The sequence below is a fragment of the Taudactylus pleione genome, unplaced genomic scaffold (genome assembly GCF_031769625.1).
Source record: "Taudactylus pleione unplaced genomic scaffold, aTauple2 ptg000431l, whole genome shotgun sequence".
NCBI lineage: Eukaryota > Metazoa > Chordata > Amphibia > Anura > Myobatrachidae > Taudactylus > Taudactylus pleione.
Genome location: NW_028284833.1, coordinates 925,648 through 951,631, shown reverse-complemented (window position 1 = coordinate 951,631; position 25,984 = coordinate 925,648). Strand labels below are relative to the sequence as shown.

Below are 25,984 nucleotides of genomic sequence, written 5' to 3'. Positions count from 1 at the left end.
TACATTCCATTTTGCATTTGGAGATTTACTAAAGGCAAATTTGAATGTCAAATCGAACATAAAACCAAATTTCACTCAAATCCCACTCAAAATCGAACATCGGAAAAACATCAGACTTTTTACATAGACCAACACACAAATCCCTTATTTACTAATATTCGAACTTCGAATCAAACTTAAAATCACAAAATGAATAGACCTGCTTCAAGTTTTCAATTTTAACATGAGCAGGTATGAATGACACAATGCATACATCAGCATGATCCATGCATGCATGCATGTATCTGTGTGTAAAATGCTTGTAAAGTGTTAAAACATTTTTAAAAAATGACGTTGGGTCCCCCCCTAAAAGCACAACCAGACCCTGACTGGTTGTGAAAATACAGGGGACAAAAGACGTAAGGGTCCCCTGTATTTAGCACAACCAGCACTGGGCTCAGTGAGCCAGGCCTGGTTTTGAAGATACAGGGGACAATGAGTAGGGGTCCCCTGTATTTACCATAAACAGCACCGGACTCTTTCTAGCGGGGGTGTAATGCTACAGCCAGGGGAACCCTTTCACGGGGTCCCCTGGTCAAAGCATTACACCTGACCGCTAGTCAGACAAGGCTGGGATCCCTGGGGAGGTCTGGTGGGGACCACCCCAAAAAAGGGGTCCCCCTCTCCAGGCTATTCCTGGAATCCCTGAGCGGTGGGTGCCAGGTTGATTGTGTAAAGTGTGATGTAAAAAATAAAAGTGATAAAAAAATTTTAACAGTAGAACTACAGGTCACAGCATGCCTCCCGCATGTTGGTACTTGGAGAACCACAAGTACCAGCATGCGGAGCATTAAGGGCCCGCTGGCTAATGAAGGCATGAAGCAAGATTTTTTTTTTATCCTGTCTGCACCAGCCCACACAGCAGATGCTGCTGTGGGCCTATTCTAGTGGTGGGCCTGGAGCTGTAGCTCCATCAGCCCCATTATTAATCCGGCCCTGACTGAATGTGAAACTACCTTCATTGTACATGTGAGAGAGTATCAGCCTGCTGACAGAGCTACAGTAAATGCCTCCTTTCCCTTTCCTTCAAAATATGGATAGTGTGAGGTCCCAACATTTCTGATACACTATGCGGTCTGATAAAGGAAAGCGTGACAGCATTTTTAACCTCTTCACTGCTGAAGATGTTTTCAATCAGTGTTGGTATTTTTTTTTCAAAAGACATTTGCATTTTCAGAAAATACCGTTAGGCTTTTTGTTCCATCGAAGTCGTCTAATAAAATGTAACCAAATTGAACGAAAAAGTATTTTTTAATTGAAATTTCAAAAACTGAACTGAAAGAAACTGTAATTACTTTGTACTTCATACTTCTGGTTTTGGCATTAAACCACTTTTCTATAATTACAAAAGAATCAGGATTATGTGTGGAGTTTTTCACAGAAAAAAATCTGCACTTGAAAATTAAAATGCATTTTGCTTGTTTTTTTTGCTAATGTTTACAGTCTTAGGCCCTCATTCAGAGCCGTACGCTCTGAGCAGAGCGCATGCTCTGAATGAGGGCCGGCCTCCATGAAAATGGAGCGTCCTCCTGGACGCTCGTATAGCTGTGGGTCACCACCCAGAGGCTATACGAGCGTGCAGTTTGATGGCCGCGATGGTCTTGACCATCGCGACCATCGAAACTGCGAGCCGGAGCCTGCGGTTGAGGTTTTCAACCGCAAGCTCCGGAGTGATTTTGGCTCTATCAGAGCCAAAATCACTCCCACTGACATCACTAGTGATGTCAGTGGGCCGGCTTCTGACGGGAGGCGTTCCCGTGGGAACGCCCCCGCCAGGGAGGCACGCCCCCGGCACGCCTACCAAAGGGGGCGTGCTGTCAATCAACATCGACAGCACGCCCCCTTTGATCAGACACAACGAGCGAAGGACTTTCCTTCGTTCGTCGCGTCTGGCGCATGCGCACGACGGAGCTCCCTCCGTCGTGCGCATGCTCAGTCCAGAACATCGACCCACTTGCGAGCGGACAGCTGCTCCCGAGTGGGTCTGAATCAGGCCCTTAGTTTCAATTCTGACTATGGGGACTATTAGGTACAAATTGTGAGTAGCAAGTTGGTTTCTTGAAACTCGCACACTTCGCATTGAAGCGCGCTCCCGAGAATTCTCCAATCCAATTAAAAATGCCTATTTGCACTACTCGCAGCGGAGGAGTGCGAATTGACTGCCAAATGAGATTTGCGAGAAATGAATGAAATTGTGGGGAGACCATCCTGGAACCCCCAAAATAAATAATTTTATTAGCAGGACCGTATAGAAGGCTGTTTGTGTGCATTAGGGAGGTACTGTAGGTTTTTAAATGGTGTCAAATTGCTAATTTGTGTCTTGGTTTTTTTTTAAATGCAAGAAAATGATAAAAAAAACTAACTTTTGAAAAAAAGTAGGAAAAAGGGTGAATTTGGGGTACTTTGAGGGCACCTTGAATTTTTTTAAAAAAAATTACAAAAAAAAATATTTTTCAACTAAAAATTTATTGTAATTAAATTTGGGGTGCCTAACCTAACAATAAAGTTGATTTTGGGGTAATTTGAGGACATTTGTTTTTACCCAAAAAAATGACATGTAATTATTGGACTAATTAAGCTAATTGAAAACTTCCAAATGCCTAATTAGTCATTAGGGGGGTGTCCAAGGGGTTCAGCACAGTATCCCAACATATTAACCTTAAAATAAAGATTTTCCTTTTGATCTCTCACCCTCAGGGAGGTGCGAGTGGAAAGTTGCTAATTCAGTCTTCTGATTCAGTGCGAGTTGCTAGTTGGATTGCAGAATGATTTCGCTATGCGAATTCGAAGTGAAAATAGCAACTCACACCTCACATTTCGCACCTAATAGGATTGACCCCTTAGTGTTATAAATAATATGGTACACAAAAATGGCCTACCGCTTTTTTAAAGTAGAATGCCTACAACTAAATGAGGGACCCTTTTCTTAATTTGAAGGGGGAGATATGAGCTTTAGAGTCTCCCCCTCTGTGGTAAGTTTTTATGTTTGTACACACACCCTTTTTTGGAAAACACCATATTTACATAGAATGTGGTATTATCTGGTGATCACTAGATAATAGCTGCTATAACGCTGCATTATTTTAAATACCTTTACCTCTGGGTGCCCCCACACAGGGGCGTATCTGTAATGGGTGCAGGGTGTGCAGGGAACACGGGCCCCGCACCGCACACCCTGCACCCATAACATTACTTATCTCTCCGGAGTTCTATGTCGGCGCAGGGGTATGGCACTGTAAAATGACGGGAAAATGACCGTGGAGGCCATTTTCCCGTCGTTTGCGCATGTGCCGCTGCGGCCATTTTCCCGGTTACCTGTGCATTCATTATACACTTTGGGCACACTCTAGTGCCCAGAGTCTATAACTCCAGTGCTGGCCACAGTGAGAGGAGGGGGCCCATGTCAGAGACTGCACACGGGCCCACTCCTCTCTAGAAACGCCCCTGCCCCCACAGGTACAATTATGGTCATATGTTTTTCATTGCACAATGTGGGGTTGTCTAGTGATGACAGGTGGTTTCTAAAGAATAGCAACTAGGGGGCCCCTATCATTTGAAGTGCCATGGTGGGGCAGATATAGGGCCTTAAAGTCTCTCCTCCCATGCTTCTTCATTCTCTTTTTTTTTTTTTTAAGTGAGCATGACAATTTCACCTCCAGATGCCGATCACCCACTGACTGTACTGGTGGGGGACTAGTAATTTTGTTTTTTTGTAAGGTGTTAGTTGCTGTGGAGGATGAGTGGGACTTTCAATTCTTGATGCATATGCAAAGGATGAGCCCCACTCATCCTCTGCAACGAAGGAGTTAATAGCCAAATATGGCTTCAGGCTCAGCATGGGGAAACTGCATCTCACCTGCAAGTCTTTTCAATGACAAGAAAGTTTACACAAAAGTACTTTTTTGTGCTTAGTGGTCCTATAAGATTAATCACCACCACTAGAATAATCACCTACTATAATCAATTATTAAGTTATTTTATTAAAATGATATAACCAGACTGGAGTTTCATGATTATACAATTTTATAGTCCTTTAGCAATACAAATTACTTATTCAACAAAACCTATTGAAAATGGAACCATTTAAATCAGGGCCAGCTCCAGGACTAATAGTGCCCTGTGCCGGCTGAGTGCTATGTGCTCCTTATCGCCGCACGCGGCCAAAATTGGGGGTGTGGCCTAATTATCATAGCCACACCTCCTTATGTGACGTTATCTGAGGGGCATGACCACATGGCTCGCCTCCAGGTAATGTCAGGCAGGGGGGCGCCTCACTAGCTGGGCTTCCCCCAGCACTCTCACGGCACTGAATGGTCCCGGTCCCCAACCCCCCCGATTTGACCACCCATGGGCCACTTCGGCCCATGGGTGGAACAGCGGGACAATAATGTCCTGCTGAAATCAGGATGCTGGGGAAGGGTGCGCCCTCTATGGGTGGCACCCCTGTTCGACCACTCAGTTCGAACACCCCTAAAGCCGGCCCTGATTTATATAGTGTAAGAGGACCTTTTTGTTATCTTTCTTAATTTCCTCAATGTCTACTTGTTTCCTATTTTGGCAGAAGCAAATGTCTAACCAATGACCTCATTGGAATGTTCAACAGCTGCACAGAATGTTTAAGGAGATGAGTGTGTTGAACTTATGGACTGCTCACTGCCTCCCAGTAAAGTAATTATGTTGAGTGGAACAGGGATGATTTTGACAGGAGCAGTGTCATGATATAGAGAGAAGAATGTGGAGGCAGCAGGAAACTGCAGACTGAGAGTTATAGAGTGAAAAGAGCAGTGTGCCCCCATAGCACAAAAAGATTCCGTGAGTAAAGTTTATAAGAGAATATTGTGGTGACAGGTGTAAACAAAGTTCATTTAGCCAACTTTTTGAAATTGCACACTATTGTCTTCCTACACAACATTTCCACCTATTATCGAGAAATAATGTTCCCGCAATCAGCAATTGAATCAACAGTAACTACACACAAACACATATTTTTCTAAATAAGTGATACATCCTTTGAAATACAAAGTAAAAATGTCTAATGAAATAACAAGAAAAATACTATGTTCTTTCTAACAATTGTTTTGTTACAATACACAAATGCCAGTCTGAGCCGATGCTATTGTATCCAGCAGCTGTCACATATTTCTGAAATCTGTATTTAGTTGGCAAGGATGTAAATCCCATTTGCATTCAGCAGGATAAAGAAACACTTGAATAGCACGTATAGAGAAGAAAAGCTGTATGCATGGGTTTTCATGCATGCTTAATATAGAAAACCAATGTTTGTTTTGATTGATAGATTTCTCTGAAAGGAAATTTTATTTTTTTATTAAGCTTAAAGGATAAACATGGTATAGAATATGAGTCAACTGGGATCCAGAGTCCAACCTATTTTGGTGGGACCCCTGAACTCTGCCATAATCCAGTGTTACTGATTCAAATACACCACCGACAGCCGCACCCGGATCTCACACTAGCGAGAGGTCTCTTTTCTTACTTTTGCTCCATATCGCTCTCTCATCCCAGCCGGACAGAGACTCTCCCTCTGCAATGCTCAAACAGCAACAGGGGGAAGATACTGTCAGGAGCGGGGATAGCAGAAGCGCTCTCTCTCTTGTTTCCCTGGGGAATCATGTTCACTTCTCTCTCATCCCTTGTTCGATATATTTAGACAAGGGAAAGCAGAAGTTGTGCTTTTCCCTGGGCATTCCTTAATTCTGTGACCTACTGATTTAGTTTGAAAGTCTTGATCTGTATATCAAGTGGGTACAATTACCATCAATCACACATTGTCAATTGGTCTCAGGACATATGGTTAGCCCTGTAGAAACATACAAGAAAATATACGTTTTTCTTTGTAACAGGAATCCTGGTATTCTTTATGCGTGTGTGTGTGTGTGTGTGTGTGTGTGTGTGTGTGTGTGTACTTGAGCATTCTGTGTAAGGCTCATATAGGTCATTTGCATTTATACTAAAGGGTGCAATAGTCAATCAGGTTATCTTATGTCTGCTTATGAGGTGACATTAGCCTGATGTATATCCAAACTGGTATACCCTTTGTTTGATATGAGCAGTGCAGTCACTTATTGATTTACCTATTTTATAACTTCTGTTTTTACATATTATGTGCAAAATGTTATTGAAAAGCAACCACTTATAAAGTGAAATTTCAGTTTTTGATACTGTTTAGATAGATAAGGGTTTGATGCTCTTTATGCTTTTGACTTATCCCCTTTTTTGAGTTCTATCATTCACAATTATGTGACTAAATAATTAGCAATAATATACGACTGCTTTGACATTGATGTGTTTGAGCTAATATCTCATTAAGAATTTAATCGCTGCATTTTACATATCACGCATCAAAATAAGGTGGGTATCTACTCCATTCCCTACTAATAACCAAGGTATAATAGGGAATCTGTTAGAGAGTGACAAATTTTTGATACAACAATTATTATAAAACCATCTCTATGCGATACATCCATAAATACAATAAGTAAACTAAATCACTGTGATGTGCAGTTAATGATTTTAAAACAATTATTGTCATTTTTTGATCCTAGGTAACAAGGAGTGAATCTTTAATACACTCTTTTTTTAAAGGTTAATACATAAAAGCTAAATCTTATGTTTTCATTACTTCACTTTATTTGACGATTAATTAGATACTTCTAAGAGTGCACCAGAAAATACTTTTTTGTTCTTCTGCTTCTTTGGAACTATGATATGATTGTGTCTTTCACAAATTTTGTCTGGTAGCACCACCAACAAAGTGTCTTACAACAATTATATTAGTTAAGACCAAGACGTTGGTTTGTCTGATTATTCATCTTTATTTCTCATAATTATTCTGTTTTACTAGTGCGGACTCCATAAAACGTATTTCTTACTGTGTATTGCCAGTGTACGACACACTGACAGTATGAAACACAGAGGCCAGTTTCACACTTGCCGGTTTTGACCGGGCGGCAAAAATCCACCTGGTTTAATGCCAGGTGTGAAATATAGTTATGAGCAGGGAAGCAGGTGGGTTCCTTCACATGGCCCGTGCACGGCATGGTTGCCGCGTAACAGCCGGAATATTTACTGAGAAGAACGGCTGCCGTGCCATGCCCGTGCCATCCCTGCACACCTGTGTTGTATAGGAAGCAATGTTTCCTTACACACACACACACACACACACACCGGCCGGCTTGTGCAGCAGCTGCTGCTGCACATGCCCAGAAAATAAGTAAAAAATGAAAAAAATAAAAGCAGCTTAAAGCCGCTGCTTGTGAAAGGCACTGAGTGCTTGAAAAACACTGTCCAGCTTCTGCCTGTTTCTTGGCCGGACGGCCAAAACCGGCAGGTGTGAAACTTGCCAGAGTCTACCATGGGCTGAGAATGTTCTCCAAGGTGCTGCTGAGGGTGCTCTCCAAGGTGCTGCTGAGGGTGCTCTGCAAGGTGCTGCTGAGGGTGCTCTCCAAGGTGCTGCTGAGGGTGCTCTCCAAGGTGCTGCTCTCCAAGCTTTTAACATACACTCAGGCAGTGTGTTACTGATCAAAATCATGCTATTGGCCCTGGCAGATGTCCAGGGTGCAGCCAGATTGGTTGGAATATGGAACCCAGTGTAAACTATAATATGCATTAATGTTTCAATCCTTGTAATTCATCCATTCAAATCGAATTAACTTTAAACTTTTATTTAGTAATTCTGAAAAAGGTGTTTCACACCTTTTCCTAACTTTGCATACTCCAAAGAAATCTGTGGAGACCCTATTTTAATCTAATAATTCTCTTCAATCCTGTAAAGTTTCACAGGAAGGGATGTAGTCACCATCCTGGCGCAGACAATGCCAGTGGACAGAATCCCGGTGCCAAAATCCCGACAGCAGTCAGTATCCCGATGGCTGCGATACCGATGGTGAGTATTAGGTTTTGGTTCAGGCACTGGAGGGAGGGTTAGGGTTAGACTGTGGAAGGTGAGGGCTAGGGTTAGGCTGTGGAAAAGGTGGGTTAGGGGTAGGGTTAGGGGAAGGGCAAGAATACTTACCTGAATGGTTCACGATTTCCACCGTCGGGATTACACTGCCGGGATTCTGACCACTGGCATTATCAGTGCTGTTATCATGTACCCAAGCCCCACAGAAGACGTGTACCAAACGTGAAGAAACCCAGTCCAATGTATATTTATCATATTGGGGGTTTATTTAATAAATGGGGTGTAAAGTACATAAATGTGCTGGGAACCAAATTACTCAAATTGTAAATCTCATTCTCTAGAGCAGGTTACACGTCACTGACATTTTAGAACTGTGCACTCAGAGGTCACTACAATAACACACACCAGATACAAACTGATCACTATACACAGGTCACACCAATATCTCACACCTGATACACATTGATCATATACAGAGGTCACACCGATAACACACCCCAGATACAGGGCGGAATGTACTAAGCATCGCATCTGCGATGCAGTACATCTAGTCTCTCATCGGGTATATTGCTAAAGACAGCTCTCCCGATAAGAGCTGTCCTTTGCAATGCCCCTGTTTAGAGGGACTTCTGAGTTTAACACTCTGAAACCCCTCCGATATTCCTAATGCGCAGAAGGACGCAGGATGCAGGGGGAGATAAGAGGGATCCAATTAGATCCCTGTCAGGGGTGAGCAGCCTGATAAGAAGCCCATAGGCTTCATCTGAAGATGGTGTTACCCACCGAGATGTGCTTTGTACATAAGGAAAATGCGGTAAAACCCACAAAAACTGCATTTTCAGGGGTTTTACCACATTCAGGGCTGGATTAACAATGGGGTGGGTGGAGCTACAGCCCCAGGCGCCCAGTCCAAATAGGCCCACATGACCAGCGTAGTTGGACTGTGTTGATGTTGACAGGATTTTCTTTTCATGTCATCACCAGTGGGCAGCGGCATTGCAAAGCCCCACCCATTCACTCCCTGCCTCAAAGCCCTGGGCCTGCTCATTTACCCATGTTCACCAAAGCTCTGCCCATTTACCAGTGTTCACCGAAGCCTTGCCCACCTGCGGTGACTGTAGCACCGCCCCTGTTGTATCTGAAGCTCCGCCCATTACCTCTCCCTGGAGAATTACTGAGTTGATTGGAAATTGGCAACTGGGCACTGAGATCATGATGAAGTGGAGCCGTAGAAGCTGAGCTGCTATTGGAAATACATGGACAAAGGGCTGCTGTCACATACTGTACATGTAGCTACCGGTTGGTGTAATGTCTGGTGCTGCTGTGTGTATTGTTAGTTTACCCTCTTATCTCTACAGATATATATATATATATATATATATATATCTGTAGAGATAGACAGACAATGGTAATTATATTATGATTGTGCGATTGCACATATTCACCCTGTGTATCTAAAGCTCTGTGCGATTCTGTGTTGTGTGTGTATAATATATATATATACACACACACACACACACACACACACTGCTCATTATACACGTCATACTAATATCTCACACCTAATACACACTGCTCATTATACACGTCATACCAATATCTCATACCTAATACACACTGCTCATTATACACGTCATACTAATATCTCACACCTAATACACACTGCTCACTACACATGTCATACTAATATCTCACACCTAATACACACTGCTCACTATACATGTCATACTAATATCTCACACCTAATACACACTGCTCACTATACACGTCATACTAATATCTCATACCTAATACACACTGCTCATTATACACGTCATACTAATATCTCACACCTAATACACACTGCTCACTATACATGTCATACTAATATCTCACACCTAATACACACTGCTCACTATACATGTCATACTAATATCTCATACCTAATACACACTGCTCATTATACACATGTCATACCAATATCTCATACCTAATACACGCTGCTCATTATACACGTCATACCAATATCTCATACCTAATACACACTGCTCATTATACACATGTCATACTAATATCTCATACCTAATACACACTGCTCATTATACACATGTCATACCAATATCTCACACCTAATACACGCTGCTCATTATACACGTCATACCAATATCTCACACCTAATACACACCGCTCACTATACACGTCATACCAATATCTCATACCTAATACACACTGCTCATTATACACGTCATACCAATATCTCACACCTAATACACACCGCTCACTATACACGTCATACCAATATCTCATACCTAATACACACTGCTCATTATACATGTCATACTAATATCTCACACCTAATACACACTGCTCATTATACACGTCATACCAATATCTCACACCTAATACACACTGCTCATTATACACGTCATACCAATATCTCACACCTAATACACACTGCTCACTCTCACACCTAATACACACTGCTCACTATACACGTCATACTAATATCTCACACCTAATACACACTGCTCACTATACACGTCATACTAATATCTCACACCTAATACACACTGCTCACTATACACGTCATACTAATATCTCACACCTAATACACACTGCTCACTATACACGTCATACTAATATCTCACACCTAATACACACTGCTCACTATACACGTCATACTAATATCTCACACCTAATACACACTGCTCACTATACACGTCATACTAATATCTCACACCTAATACACACTGCTCACTCTCACACCTAATACACACTGCTCACTATACACGTCATACCAATATCTCACACCTAATACACACTGCTCATTATACACATGTCATACCAATATCTCACACCTAATACACACTGCTCATTATACACGTCATACCAATATCTCATACCTAATACACACTGCTCATTATACACGTCATACCAATATCTCATACCTAATACACACTGCTCATTATACACGTCATACCAATATCTCATACCTAATACACACTGCTCACTACACATGTCATACCAATATCTCATACCTAATACACACTGACTGCTCATTATACATGTCATACTAATATCTCACACCTAATACACACTGCTCACTATACATGTCATACCAATATCTCACACCTAATGCACACTGCTCATTATACACGTCATACTAATATCTCACACCTAATACACACTGCTCACTATACACGTCATACTAATATCTCATACCTAATACACACTGCTCACTATACATGTCATACCAATATCTCACACCTAATGCACACTGCTCATTATACACGTCATACCAATATCTCATACCTAATACACACTGCTCACTATACACGTCATACTAATATCTCACACCTAATGCACACTGCTCACTATACAGAGGTCACACCGATATCACACACCAGTACCTACAAAGAGTAAAATCTTCTTGCACCACTGCTGTCACCTGACTTATTAATCACAACTAAGCAGATAAGTGGATAGGTTAGCCGATTAGAACACAAAATAGCATCCCAAATAAATGACATGTGTATATTAAAACAGCACCTATATACTAAATAAATAAACAAGAACTATAGTTATCCCCATCATATAGGCTACAATACAGAATTATGTTGTATTAGTTTATGCTTTCTTCATCATCTCAATGTTACATATGACACACACAATAAAAGCCAGCAATTTCCTGTACACATCTTAATACTTAGAGGATGAACTGCTGAATATACACATGAAATAGAGCTCAGCATCCTGTGATTATGTCTGAGTCACTATAGAGCATCAGTAGGAACCACCCCAGCTTCACTGTCAGTGTATCCGCTGGGATTGCACCTTGCTATACTATCATTCATCTTCAGGGTCTAGCCCGGTGGTGTGATTGTGCCAGAGAACCTACAGCACCCACCCTCTAAGATTTGGGCCTTGCTAGGATGTAAGTCCAATTTTTATTGGGGGAAAAAAACAACATTTAATTATCCAGTGGCTGGTGGGCCCCCTAGAATGCATCTGCCCTATGCAGCTGCCTGTACCAGATATTGTATAATCCAGCCCAGTGTACAGTCACTGTTAAATGTTAAAACATGTGAATAGTGATATTTTAATGTCACTGAAAATATGTACTAAAGGCAAAATTATTTATTTAGAAGCTTGACAATGATCTACATAGGATCACTGGCATCTCCTGTTGACAATCATTGTTGTACCTACCGAACAGGTGCGTTGAATGTTTAATGTTAATGGACTGTCAAACTACAGTATCTGCCAATAACCAGCCACGTGTCCATTCCTGCCCCTGGCAGTTGGGAGCACTATCCTGTATTATTATGATAACTGTAACGGGGGAGCCCTTTCAGCTCTCTAAAACCACTGCAGGGTGTATATACAGACCAGTTACTGGGGAAACTAGTGTACGCAGTCTGTCGTGATCTTTTTTCACACCTTTTCGAGTTCCAAGATCTTCGAGACTCTGCGAGCTAGAGATCAAGAACATAAAAAGATATTTGTGTTCTGTCCAAAATTTTCATAAACATTTCTTAATGATATTATTAGGTCATGCTCTTTCCTACTGCGCAATTTTGTATCAGATAAACTTTCTGAAGGAAATCTGTCATTACAATGCAACTTAAAGATTTTAGATTTACTGGAACAGAAAAGCTGGCACATTCCTCTGAAATTTACTTCAGCAAAACTTCGAGGCTTATTTACTAAGAGGCATTTTGTGAAAGATGATGCTTCCAGGCATGTTTAAGCAGGACATTTAAAAGGGCAAAGCTTTTAATAGCAAAACACAAGTTGTTTTGCTATTAGAAGCATTGCCATTTTATATTTCAGGCTTAAACACGCCAGGAAGCGGTGGCTTGCTTGGTAAATAAACCCCTTGTAGTCATAGACGTTCGGAGAAAGAGCACAAAACAACTTGCAAAGTTTTGTTAAATATAATTATACATTGCATGTTATTAATTGTATCGAGATAGCTTTTCTTGGTATTTGCATATTTAAATATTCACTTACAAACAGCAGAAGTGAAAATTTTTGTAGACTGAATTAAGATACAACCAGGAACAAAACTGAGGCCCTGTGTGTTCTTGTTGTAAAAAAGGTTGCCTCTATTGTAAATGCATGCCTCTCAATCTATCCAACAGTCTAAAGGTGCACATCCACTACCTGACTACATGTCATCGTAATCGTACAGTTGTTCCTCTTCCCCTGCAGTGCCTACACTGAATGATATGTCGTTCAGTGTAGGCACCCTCCTTCATCCCTGAACATGGCCAATCTGTTGTTATCGGCAGATTGACCGGCATGTTCAGACGATGATTGATGTCGGAAACGACCGCGGGAGCGCACATCACTGGTCATTTCCGACAATATAAGGCACGATTTTTGCCCGATTAATGAGCGATTGAGCAATTACGATGTCGTAATCATTCAATCGCTCATTAAAATCTTTAGCACTTATGTCATCCTTTCCGTATTTAACAAATTGCAGTAAAGCTTAGTTTACCGCTGTTTGCCCCTGTGCCGCTTATACCATCTGTAGATAGAGAGAGTGATATGGTCCCTATTGTCGGCAATAGGGACCCGGCAGCAGCCTTCCTGGCTTCAGCGAAGCCTTCCATGCACTGCTATGTCCCTGCCGTGGGAAAGTGTCATGTGCATGTGCCGATTGGCTGTCAGGCACAGCGGCCTGTCGCTTGCAGCAGTAGGCTGCCTTCAACAGAACGGACAATACCACGGAGGTGGGGGGACATTGCTGGACCTCGCCAGAGTGGTAAGTCATGTGTAATACCAATGGCATATTTGTTACTGCGATACTAAATGAAAAATGTTGCTGGTAATAAGATTAGTTATTAAATGGCCTAAGCGCTCTATAGTGCGCATGACATGGGGCATGGCCTCAATGGAGCTAGACCACACCCACGCTTCAGAACAGCCACTAACCATTTTTTTTCCTGGTTACAGGGGAATCTGACAATGATCAGGAAAACTGTTTCCACTTTTGTATTTTTGTCCTTGTTGCAAAGAAATTTGACTTTTGAAATGCCTTAAAATTGGATGAATTCTGATTCCGAGTCATAAGCACCTCTGTATGTGGCCGTCTCTAGCACACTGTATTTGTGCTGTAGCAAACATATACATCTTTGTGTATCTCTGGGTGATTAAGGGTAAGTTCTGGTACCAGGGTAGATGGCTGCATTTGCTAAAGGGAAACAGTGGGAGAAAATGCGAGAAGATGTGTGAATAGCGCTCAGCACTTGCGACCGGGTCTGAATCAGGCCCACAGTACACAGACTGAGCGCTACTTTGAGTGCCGTTTGTGGGTGGTGTCAGGGGATGGTCTATGAAAACGGGGGTGTGGATATGTGAACGCAGGCGTGCCTGTGTGTTCTAACGGTGTTTCATGGGTGTGCATAATTGGCATGGAGGCGTCATTGTACACATCATCTGGTTGTATTTCAGCCTGCAGTGATCGCAGTACTTGCGGCAGGGTAGGGTCTACCTCAAGGGCTACGAGCATCTCCGATGGCTCTCGATGTTACTGGTATTACATATATGACGTGTGGTGCGAAGGAAAAGGAGGCGTCTTTAGACTGGCAAGCATTCACGGAATTTGTAAACCCTGTCCCTGATGGCTGCGAAAGGGCGCTTTGCGTCCAGGTCAGAATCAGACCCTAAGTCGGCACAGGTGGGATGCATGTCTTGCTGTGGGTACATTTTGAAGAGCCAATTTAGGATTCTAAGCCTATTCCTCATTTGAAACGTCTCTTAAATTGCTGCTTTTTGGGGAGGACAAGTTAGGAAGAATATCAGAGCCACGTTCATTATTAATTCTGCATTTTTGATAACAGTATGTCTCTGTGGGGCCTATTCATCATCCTTAATGGGCCCGTTACACATGCGGAAATGCTAGTTTCGGCATGTTTATTAGTAACGGTCCCATTCATTATTAGGGGCCTGATGGGGCCGCCTAGTATTCAACAAACTCAAAATCTGAACGTTCAAGAGTTTGCTAGCAGGAACCATTGCCATCTTCAGATGTTATTGGTTCCCAGAGCTTAGCTCCTTCCTATGGGAACAAGGTCTGGGGTTGCGAAGAGGGATCCAAGCGGATCCCTCTGCCACCTGCACACTGACCATCTCGGTCAATATGGAATTCGCTCCGGTAGTTAAGTGTCTACCACCACAACTTGTGCCTGGCCCCCGATGATCAAAGGGCCCCTGAATATTTTCATTCACTATCTCCTCCACATTAGAATAGAGAATTATATAGCACACAGTATATAATACATTGCTGGGAGCTTCTGACCTACAGCATATGGCAGTAAACTTAGAATGTGTGTTATTACCATTAAGGAGAAACTTGCTATAACAAATATAGGGTGAGATGTATCAAATCTTCTCAAGGACAGGTGGAGAAGTTCTACATAGCAACTACTCAGCTTCTAGTTATCATTTTGTCGAATGTACAAGATAAATGATATCTACAAGCTGATTGGTTGCTATGGGTAATACCTCAATACCTCCACCTGTCCTCTGTAGCAGGTTTGATCGTTTCCACCATAGATCTGCACTGAACAATTCAAATGTTTACAAACTTTTTTTAGAAATCCTGTACTACACATTATAGCGATCTCATAAGTTGCTGACTTCTCAGGCTATAGTAAAGTACTAAGGAGCTAATTCAGACCCACTCGCTAGATGCATTCGCTCTCTCTCAGCATATGCAAATCTAACGCATGCCCAGCAAAGCAGGCGATCGTACGGCAAGGCATTAGCATGCCCACTATGTCTTGCCATGCGATCACTTTGTGTATGCAGATGCCAACCAGCTATTCATAAGACGCCCACTTGCGCACGTCATCTCCTGGAAGTGCATGAAAACATTAGTACAGTGAGCACCATCGGATGTGCTCGCAGCGCTTGAGGTTGACTATACCTTGCTGAAAGCACTGCAATCACTTCAGTGTGAAATACAACCAGGTGACGTGTACTATGGCGCTGTCTGTTAATTATGCATGCCTCTGAAACGGCGTTGAAACACTCAGGCACGCCTGCGTTTGTACCTCCACTCCCCCATTTCTAGTTACCACACACAAACGGCCTCTCCTGTTACTCATTCAACTGGGTGAGCGAGCGCTTCCCGATCTTTCACAGTGGTTCCCGCACGAGCATTGATATACATACGCAGATTGCAAATATCGGCCAGCTACGAGTGATCGCATCCTAGCGAGCGGGTCTGAATCAGCTCCAAAGTCATACATACAATTACTCATCCTATATAAATTTATGGAATTGTGTCAATGATAATAGTGGTAATGGTGTAAAGACGATATCACAGAATGAGCCATAATTAATATAGAGGACAAGGACTAAAGTAACAGTATCCCTTTATAGAAAACAATATGTGCACTAAGGGCCTGATTCAGACCCGCTCACGAGCGCACAGCGCTCGCAAGCGGGTCAATGGTGGCCCAGTGCGCATGCGCGGTGTGCGCAACATGCGTGTGTGAGTCCCGGAGCGAGTGAGACCTTCACTTGCTCCGGAGCTCGCAGCAAAACGGGGCGGCTGTCAATGTTGATTGACAGCTCGCCCCTTTTTGTAGGCGGGTAGGGGAGGTGGCTGAACAAACGGAGGCGTTCCCGAAGGAACACCTGCCGTTTGAGGGCGGCCCTACTGACATCACTCGTGATGTCACTCGTGATGTCAGTAGTGGACTTCCGGCTCTATTAGAGCCGAAAGTCCACTTGGCATTGCGAGTGCAGAGACCCTACCACAAGGGTCTCCTCGCAATGCCGATGGTCGCGATAATCGCGACCATCGCCAGGCCGCTCGCACAAGCTGTGGGTGGTCACACAGGAGGCCGGAATTAAAAAAAATAGGGATGCCCTGATTCAGAGCGAGCGCACGCAAATAGCGTGCGCCTCTGAATCAGGCCCTAAAAGTACACACTGCCATTCCTTTGAACGCTGGGCGGACTATGGAGAAGGCGTACACATTTATCTCACCAGCAGCGTTCACTCTAAGGGGTCTATTTAGTAAACTAAAATTAAAGGCTTTTCTCCAGCATTTCAGCTCTAATTACCCGAGGCTTGTTGGAGGGACCAGAGTCTGCTACTGCCGCCCCCCCTCCCTCCTACCCGTCAGCAGCCCCTCTCCCTAGACCAGGTTACACTGCTGTGTGTTTGGCTGCAGTGGGGCTAGGGGGCAGCAGCAACAGTCTCCTCTGCCTGTGCTGGGGTGGAGGGGCGCGATCACACAGGTTTGCCCTTGGCTGAGGGGCTCACAGTAACCCCATCACCAGCGTGCAGCGTCTTTTGGAGGCGATGCAATAATTTTTTTTATATTTCTTTCCTAAGGGGGGCTTGACCACGCCTCCCATGATTAGGCCACACCCGTGGACCGAGCCCTGGGGCCCCTAAACATAGACAAAAAATGGCAGCTGCTCAATCAATCTGGTAGTACTTTACACTGCACTCCTTTACTACTTTACTCTTTTTCCATTTTCGTGTGATGCGCCGGGGGGGGGGTCCTGGGCTGGACATTTTTTGGGGTGCTCTGCACCCTGGACGTGAACCCCTTAGTGTTAGGGACTGCTAGTGACAGAGAAGCCGTGACGTGGCCTAGCAGCTTCCCATGTATTTGCAAATGCATGCAACCAATATTTCTGAAGTTCTATTACCATATAGTGTTCATATATTGTTGCAAATATACGGTAAATACTCGAGTATAAGCCCCCCTCGGCTTATATTTGAGTGACCAGGGTCGGTTCTCCCGTTATGCAGCTGAGTAGGGCTCCACATATTGGAGGGCGCCTCACTCAGCTGCGCCCCATGCGGGGTGCGGTGCAGACTGTGTCTCTGTGACACAGCTGCACCGTGTGTAGCGCTGACCGGACGAAGTTCAGTCAGCACTACACACTGCCAAACACACAGCCGCCGGCAGCTGTGTGTTTGTTGTAATTAGCAGCCGATGAGAGTCTGTCAGACTCTCATCGGCTGCTGCTGCTCCCACTGCGGGAGCCATCTTCCGGCTCCCGCAGTGGGTAATGGGAGATACGTCATGATGTCATGATGTCTCTCCCATAATGCAAAGCGGCCGGAGGAGCCAGTAGCAGCGTCGGGACCAGGAGCGGGGTTTCAGTTAAGTGTTTTTTGTTTTTTATTACGTCTCTCTCTACTGGGGGGTAGCTACTACTGGGGGCACTACCAGAGGGGGGATTACTACTGGGGGTACTACCATGGGGGGGGATTACTACTGGGGGCACTACCAGGGGGGATATTACTACTGGGGGCACTACCAGGAGGGGATATTACTACTAGGGGCACTACCAGGGAGGGGATATTACTACTGGGGGCACTACCAGGGGGGGATATTACTACTGGGGCACTACCAGGGGGGGATATTACTACTGGGGGCACTACCAGGGGGGGGGATATTACTACTGGGGGCACTACCAGGGGGGGAATATTACTACTGGGGCACTACCATGGGGGGATATTACTACTGGGGGCACTACAAGGGGGGCTACTACAAGGGGGGGCTACTACTGGGAGCACTACAAGGGGGCGCTACTACTGGGAGCACTACAAGGGGGGCTACTACTGGGGGCACTACAAGGGGGGCTACTACTGGGGGCAATTTTTTTATTTTATAAAATTTACCAGTAGCTGCTGCATTTCCCACCCTAGGCTTATACTCGAGTCAATACGTTTTCCCAGTTTTATGTGGTAAAATTAAGTACCTCGGCTTATATTCGGGTCGACTTATACTTATACTTACTGATATAAATACATGGATAATGAGAGGTCCAAGAGGGTAAAAAAAAGATGTTTGCATAACTTATCGCCATTTTTACTAAAAAGACAGACCCCTTGATAGCAGGAAAAAACGATATTTTATCGGATGCATTTGATTTAACTGATAACGTTGCAATGTCTGTTTATCATTGAATCCTCTGTGCAATAAAACATGCCCACTTTGCATTTAGTCACTGATTAGAAGAGCACAATCACCCCGGCGTACAGCCAACCCCACATAGTAACTAGTGCCCTTTTAACACCCATTAGATTTTTCTTCCATATTAATCATTGCTAATCAAATAGTTTTGTATGCAATCCATAATTCATTAACTATAAAACAGGAGAAAATATAATTTTTCTAAACACATGACAGTAGCATATAATTATATACCTTTTAAGGCCTGGTTTCTGTGTCTTTTGTGGTGACCAGTCGGTATTTGGAAGCTTTATCTAAAAAAAAACAAAGAAGAGGTGAACAATGTAATCACACACATAACCCGTCTGTTCTTCTCCTAGTGAAGGTATGTTGAATTTTGCTTAGAATAGAGTTTTTTTCAGCTCCAGACTCATTGTGACCCCCAACTGGTAAGATTTTTAGCATATAGCTGCATGAGACCAATTTGCATACACTCAGCTTTAATTACATTTAAATGGAGATGATTTGCAGGTGGCTTGGTTATAAAGAAAACCTAATGTGTTACAGGAATGGTTTGAATAGTGGATAACACAAAGAAAAAATATTTGACACATTTCAAAGCAGCAATATATAGACATTTTGGGAGAATGAGGTTCTCACTCACCTCTAGGTAAATATTCCGTCCTCTAAACAAAATGTTTTCGGTTTGTTGACGCCATAAAATACTTTCATAGGTTTTCCTGGAGTAAACCACTTACTGTTGAATGATCCTACAAGATGTTAGCTTCTACAGAAATCAGTCCAGGCATAATATATGCTAGTAATGTGGTTTGATATTTATATGAATGAGGGAAGAATGTTAATAATACCTGTAGAATTTTGCATACCACTGCAATTTTAATACTGGAAGATTATAATGATTTACTCTCATTAAGGGGTCTATTTACTAAGCAGTGTTAGGAGACAAAGTGAAAGGAGATAAGGTGCCAGCCAATCAGCTCCTAACTGCCATGTCACAGGCTGTCTTTGAAAAATGACAGTTGGGAGCTGATTGGCTGGCACCTTTTCTCCTTTCACTTCGAGGGGTATTCAATATGAAACGTTAACTTCACTGTCGAAGTTAACATTTCATATCGGAGTTTTTACCTGCGTTAAAGTATCGGGCGCGCGCCCGCTTATCCCCATATTCAATATAAAATTAACGAAAACGGGAGCCTCCGAAGTTGGATTTGCGTAAAGTTACGAATTTTTCCTTTAAAAAATTGTAAGACCCCCCCTAAAGTTGTAAAAACATGGAGGATCACTATGGGTACCCCCGTTTTAGCCTTTAAATGAAAGTCGGGGATTTAAATAGCCGCAGCAGTTGCTTTTTTCCCAACATTGAAGAAGTGATTCAGAAGAGCACTTAGGTTTTTTTTTTCGTTTTTTTAAGTGGTCCCATCAAATTTGGGGTACATGAAAATGGGTACTAGCATATTTTGGTGTCCCTAAAGTAAGTTTTCAAAAATTCTGCATTTGTGCACCTGCCGCTATAAATCTATTCTAGAAAACACCTGCCGCATACATGCAGAATAGCCCTGAACCTATTTGCCTACTGTTAATCATGTTTTTCCCATTTTTTTTTTTACCCCAATTTTTAAATTAATTTTTTGGGGTGTCCCTATTTTTTTTAAAAACTTTTTTTGACACAGTTCTTTTTTAAATGTCATTCCCAGGAGTGCAGGCTATTTTTTTTTAAGCCTGCACCCCTAAACCCCAATTCTGCACTTTTTTTCAACACCTATTCAATGGTGAAAAGTTATCACCGTTTTTTATCAAAGACTTTTCAAAACTGCGATAAGTCTTTGAAATTGAATACGGTGTAAAAGTAAAACCTGTGATAATGACGTCATAAGTGCGATATTAACGCAAAAACGATGTTATCGCTCCCATATTGAATACCCCTATGTGTCTCCTAACACTGCTTAGTAAATAGACCCCTAAAACATTTGGAATGTATTGTACCTGAATAGTCTTGTATTTGAAAATTTTCGTCATCATAGAAACAGCCCTGATACAACACTGAGCATTGAATGTCCCATGTATGTAACTGGATAGAGTACAACTTCTGCCTCACTGATTACTCCCACTTGCACCAGTAAGTAACCCTATCTAGTCCCAGTCTTCAAATAACAGTCCAAAGGGGCAGGGTTTACCTACTTAGGGGTGTGGTCACAGTTAAATAAGACATTGTTGAAAGGATCGGGACCAGCCTGAGTAGAAACAAGTTGTGACCATTTTTGTCTCTCTTCTCTGGAATGTGAGGAAGTATGTTAATAAATCTGCATAGTCTCTATTTCCATCCCACAATTTAGTTGTTAAGTAGTCTATACAGTAAGTGGATAGCACAGCTCATTTTTCCTCAGTAAAATCTCACCTACAACTTGCGGCTGACCAGATCTGTATTTTCAACATTTCTTAATTACAATTTTAATCATGGAAATCCATAATTCAAAATGTTATACTCCCCTCCCAACTTTGTAGAACCAGGATTTGAGACAGGGGGTGTGGCCACATCACAATAGGGGTGTGGTCTATTACCAGGGGCATGCCTGGAACTATTGAAGCATTTGGTTTCACATTACACCTCTCCCCATCCCTCCCCTCCTCTCCTAACAACCATTCATTGTTGCAATCACCAGAGGCGTATTTCAGCCATTTTGAATAGAATTTCATCTGCTGTATTAGAAGGAATAAAAATACTAATGGGATTCTGAAAAAAAAAATAAGGAAAAATTTGTGTGGTCACTGAATAAAATATTTAGGGTAATATATATCAGAATGTGATTGGCCAAAAAAGTGTTAAAATAGGCTCAGCACTGGGGTGAGGAAACGTTCATCGATTAAGGACAGCTTTTTTGCCTAAATTATGATTTGATCATTCTGTTATTGATTATTTTATATTAATCATGGTACAAACATTAATCTACTTCCATTGAAGGGTGCTCAGTGTATCCTCTAAAATAGGGGTATTCAACATAATAGGGATATCCCTCCAGCATGCCCTGCCACAGCATCAGAATGCCCTAATAGCAAAACTGTGGCAGGGCATGCTGGAATGTATAGTTCCTCAGCAGCTGGTTGGGGCCGCATGTTAAATTCCCCTGCTAAAAATGTTTTTCTTCTACTCTAAATGAAGAGTGAAAGCAGTAACATGGTGTAGTATACTGCATTTTACTGCAAACAATGCACTTGTAAATGAACCCAAGTATTTCTTTCATGAAGACAAAAAAAAGTGATCTGTTTTACTTGACCACCATTCATTCTGTTTTATGTGACTTTCCATCTGTACATAAACAAACCTGACAATAAAAAACTTCCCAGAAAAACAAAAATGATAATAATACAATACTGCCACCTAGTGGAACATATGTTACCTGATAACATCTTACTCTGACAGAACAGAGGAGGTCAGCGAAACTCCAATCAAGCAATATCATATTAAATTAAATTATTTATAGCCACACAATCCAATTAACATCTTTAGCACATTTATTTAAAAAATAACCTTGTCAATCATGTTATCACATCATTTTACTGTCACCCATATGGGAACCATATGCTGAAAAAGTAGCAAATAAACGTTGAGCAGCTGCCAAAATTCTATATTCAGCCATCACAGTTGTAAAGTAATAATTTTATTTAACCTCCTGCTGCTTCGCAATTAAATACATGTTAATGTGGCAAACAGTTAAAATGTTCAGAAGGATTATGTACAAATAGATATTGACTTTTCATACAGTAATTGGAACTGAATATTTTTGTAGGGATGGCCATCAACCATCAATGGCTGGCCAATGGTTCTACGCCATTAATGGCAGAGATGCTGCAAAGTTTTTGTTTTTTTTTCCCAGTGCAGAATGCTTAGCCCCTTCCCCTGTTGCTTAACTTAGACCCGCCCCCTTCGCTGATTGGGTATTTGTCCCAATGTTGAGATGCCCATCGATGGTTCAAGCTATCAATAGTTTTCTGTCAATGGGTTTCCTTCCAATGATAGAAAGTACTAAAGGCGCCATTAATGGCAACCATCAATGGAGAACCTTTCCATGATCATCTCTTCATTAGTGGGATTCAGAACACTCAAAATTTCGGCATCACGATGACCTTAGCATCTGGTTATATTGGTGAGAGAAGCTACTTAAGCTGGCCACAGACTAGAGCAACTTTCATCCAACCATTCAAATAGTTGGCTGGTTGGAATGAAAATCTGGTAACGTATGGGAGTAAATGATGATCAGCAATTTGCTCCTAAATGCCAGAAAACAGATGAAAATGGTCGTTAGACAAGTTTGTTAAATGTACGATCTAAACAATTTGTTCAAACAACAGTTTTTGTCCATTTTCCAGCGTTTGGGAGAAAATTGCTGATTGCCATTTGCTTTTATACCTTACCAGATTCTCATTCCAACCAATCTACTAGTTGGCTGGTAGGATGTAAATTGGTCTAGTGTGTGGCCAGCTTTAGGCATCTGAAAATGCAAATTTGCAGATTAGACATAGGGCATGGTGAAGATTTGGATGTAAATCGGACAAATGCTGTTACCAAACTGCGCTCAGGAAAACAACTTGTATATTTGCCACTCGTCATCATTATCAATGCGCACTTGCCCTTACCCTTTACCAGGTAATTGCAAGTGCGCTCTAGACTCCAAGGGAGTCTAGAGTGGGCACCTCCAAACAGGTCCAGCTAGACTTTAGAGTGTTTCCGTAGAATTGAGACAACAAATTTCATAGCTAAGGTCCTGATTTAGAGGTGGACGCAGGGCCTATGTTTGTGCAGTTTTCCAAAATTTTTTGTACTGCGCATGCGTCTCAGAATGCGGTAGCAGAATGTATTTGAATTCAGAGGTAGTCAATCTTGGCGGACATTCCTGGAAGGTAAAAGGGGGGTGGCCACTCAGACGCAGATGTGTCACAGCCAAAGATGCAGCTCCAGTGGCACCGGTGGCCATGTTCCGAGGGACATTCTGAGCAACCATAGGGTGCGATCGATGTGCATTTGATGTATGAATTTTTACACACAGCGGCGGATTAGAAACGCAGCCGGTAGGCATCTCAGGGGGAATCCCATGGGCTGCGACATTAGCATAAATACAGAGAGCAAAAAAACCCAGTCATGGCGTAACAACTCTGAATCAGGCCTTAAATGTGGAACAAGGCTATATATATATATATAATTTATTTTGTGGTGAGAGGGGTTATCTCTCACCTGGATTGCCCACATTCCTGTGGGATCAACTCCCTCCAAGGGGGTCTGCAGTGAACCCTGTCCAGTTTGCAGCATGAGAGGTGTGGAGCTCCATGTCTTCACAGTTGAACAGGCCCAGCTGCAACTCATCACTGAGCAGCAGAGGAATAGTTTAAAACTCTCACACACCTGTTGCTCTTTGCCCTGATGCTGTTTAGCGACCAGGTAGTAGGACTAAGTGTCTGTAGTGCCAGGGTCCAAGGGTTATGCTGGGAGGGCATGGCCAATTATGGCTGCAAGCCACTTCTGACTGCTAAGCACAAGGAGTGCTGGAACCTTTTATGTTTGTTTGCTTATTTTCTGTTATGTGCCTGTGTGTGGCCAGCCCTTTGCTCACGTATGCTAAAGTGCAGTGTCTGCTGCCATTAAAAGACACTGCTTTCCCGAATACCTTCCTATCTGAATCCTCATTTCTATACCCCATGTTACAATATTTATATATATATATATATATATATATATATATATATATATATATACACACTAAAATATTTTTGGGAATTTTGCACATCTCTTAAATTGACTGACGTTGAAGATCATCTCCATCAATTTGTTATGAGTGACTAAATTACACCAGGGCCAGATGAATGTTTCCTGTGTTTTGCAACACTCCTAGAAGTAACATGTCTATGAATAATTTATCCGTGTCTGACTGTCTATTATCTTCATGCCTGCCGTGGATTTTTTTTATATTGTATAATTACATGGAAAACCCTTTTAAGGACCATTGTCAGATCCATTCGTATCAGTTATGTTAACTCTCAAGTGTTATAAATATATAATAGCCATCATAGTTGTACAAGCCGCGATGGGTCTTAAAGGCTGTGATTATTTGGCATGTGCACATACCTGAGTGGCTTAGATGTGTAATGTCATTATTCTGGTACACGACATGGGGCATAGCAATCACAGATGACCGACAGATATTACGGTCATCCTGATGCTGTCAATTTGAATTATCTGGATACCATTAATATTCAGTTCCAGTTATGTAAAGGGCACCACTTAAGTCCCCTACAAAAAATACCTTTAAACTGGGCACCATGCCAGACCAGATTTAAAAAAAACTGCATATGTGCAATTATGTGAATTAAATGTAACACACGTCAGCATACGGACAATCAGAATGAAGTTTCCATTGGTCGTGGTGGAAGACTGAAGTACATTAGCAGTTAAGGATGCTGCCTGGCGATAAGTGATGGACTGGAATCCCAAAGTGAGATTCACCTTGGACAAGTTGTTTTATATCCTTGCGTACAAAGTACCAAATGCTATTCCATATATTCTATATTCACAACACTCCGTAAGGCTGTATACAGTTACACCACTGAAGTCGTAATAAAATGTTATTATAATAGTATTAAAAAAATTGAGTTTGTATAAAGTAGCAGGTGCCTTGAAAAACAATTCTTCATGGGTCACCCTAACCTCCCCTTAACACCCTGATACTTACCTTCGGGATGCTGGTGCTGAGATCCCGACCTGTCAGGATTTTGGCGCCGGTATTCAGACCGTCGGCATCCCGCACGCCGGGATGCAGACTACATCTCGTCACTACATATAAGATTTGTATCTCTGGCAGTTAAACTGTACCTTAAAGATACATTGGACACTTTGAACTTTTACATGAATGTAATGATAATAACATAATGAAAGCAAAATGACCATGTACTTGTATCAATATATGGCCCAATGCACTAGTCTAGAACGCACTGTTAGTCCACATAAAGTTGTTAATACATGGTACTAAAAGGAAAGTTGTTATTTTTTTTACCTTAAAAGAGGACTACAATCATATTTTTATTTTTGGGATATGTTA

General features: G+C 42.3%; 1 protein-coding gene across 3 annotated transcripts in view; it reads right to left on the bottom strand.

The window, feature by feature from the left end:
• The window catches only part of LOC148505995 (protocadherin-10-like), an 81,293-nt gene that overhangs the window by 22,825 nt on the left and 32,484 nt on the right, over positions 1–25,984 (bottom strand). The window contains exons 2-3 of one of the 3 annotated variants that reach the window (XM_088447376.1): positions 19,134–19,192; positions 12,329–12,414 (exon numbers count right to left, since the gene is read on the bottom strand). In XM_088447376.1, coding sequence (XP_088303502.1) covers positions 12,329–12,414; positions 19,134–19,192 — 145 coding nt within the window. The remainder of the gene's footprint in view (positions 1–12,328; positions 12,415–19,133; positions 19,193–25,984) is intronic. The other 2 variants (XM_088447377.1, XM_088447378.1) reach the window with 2 other exon arrangements.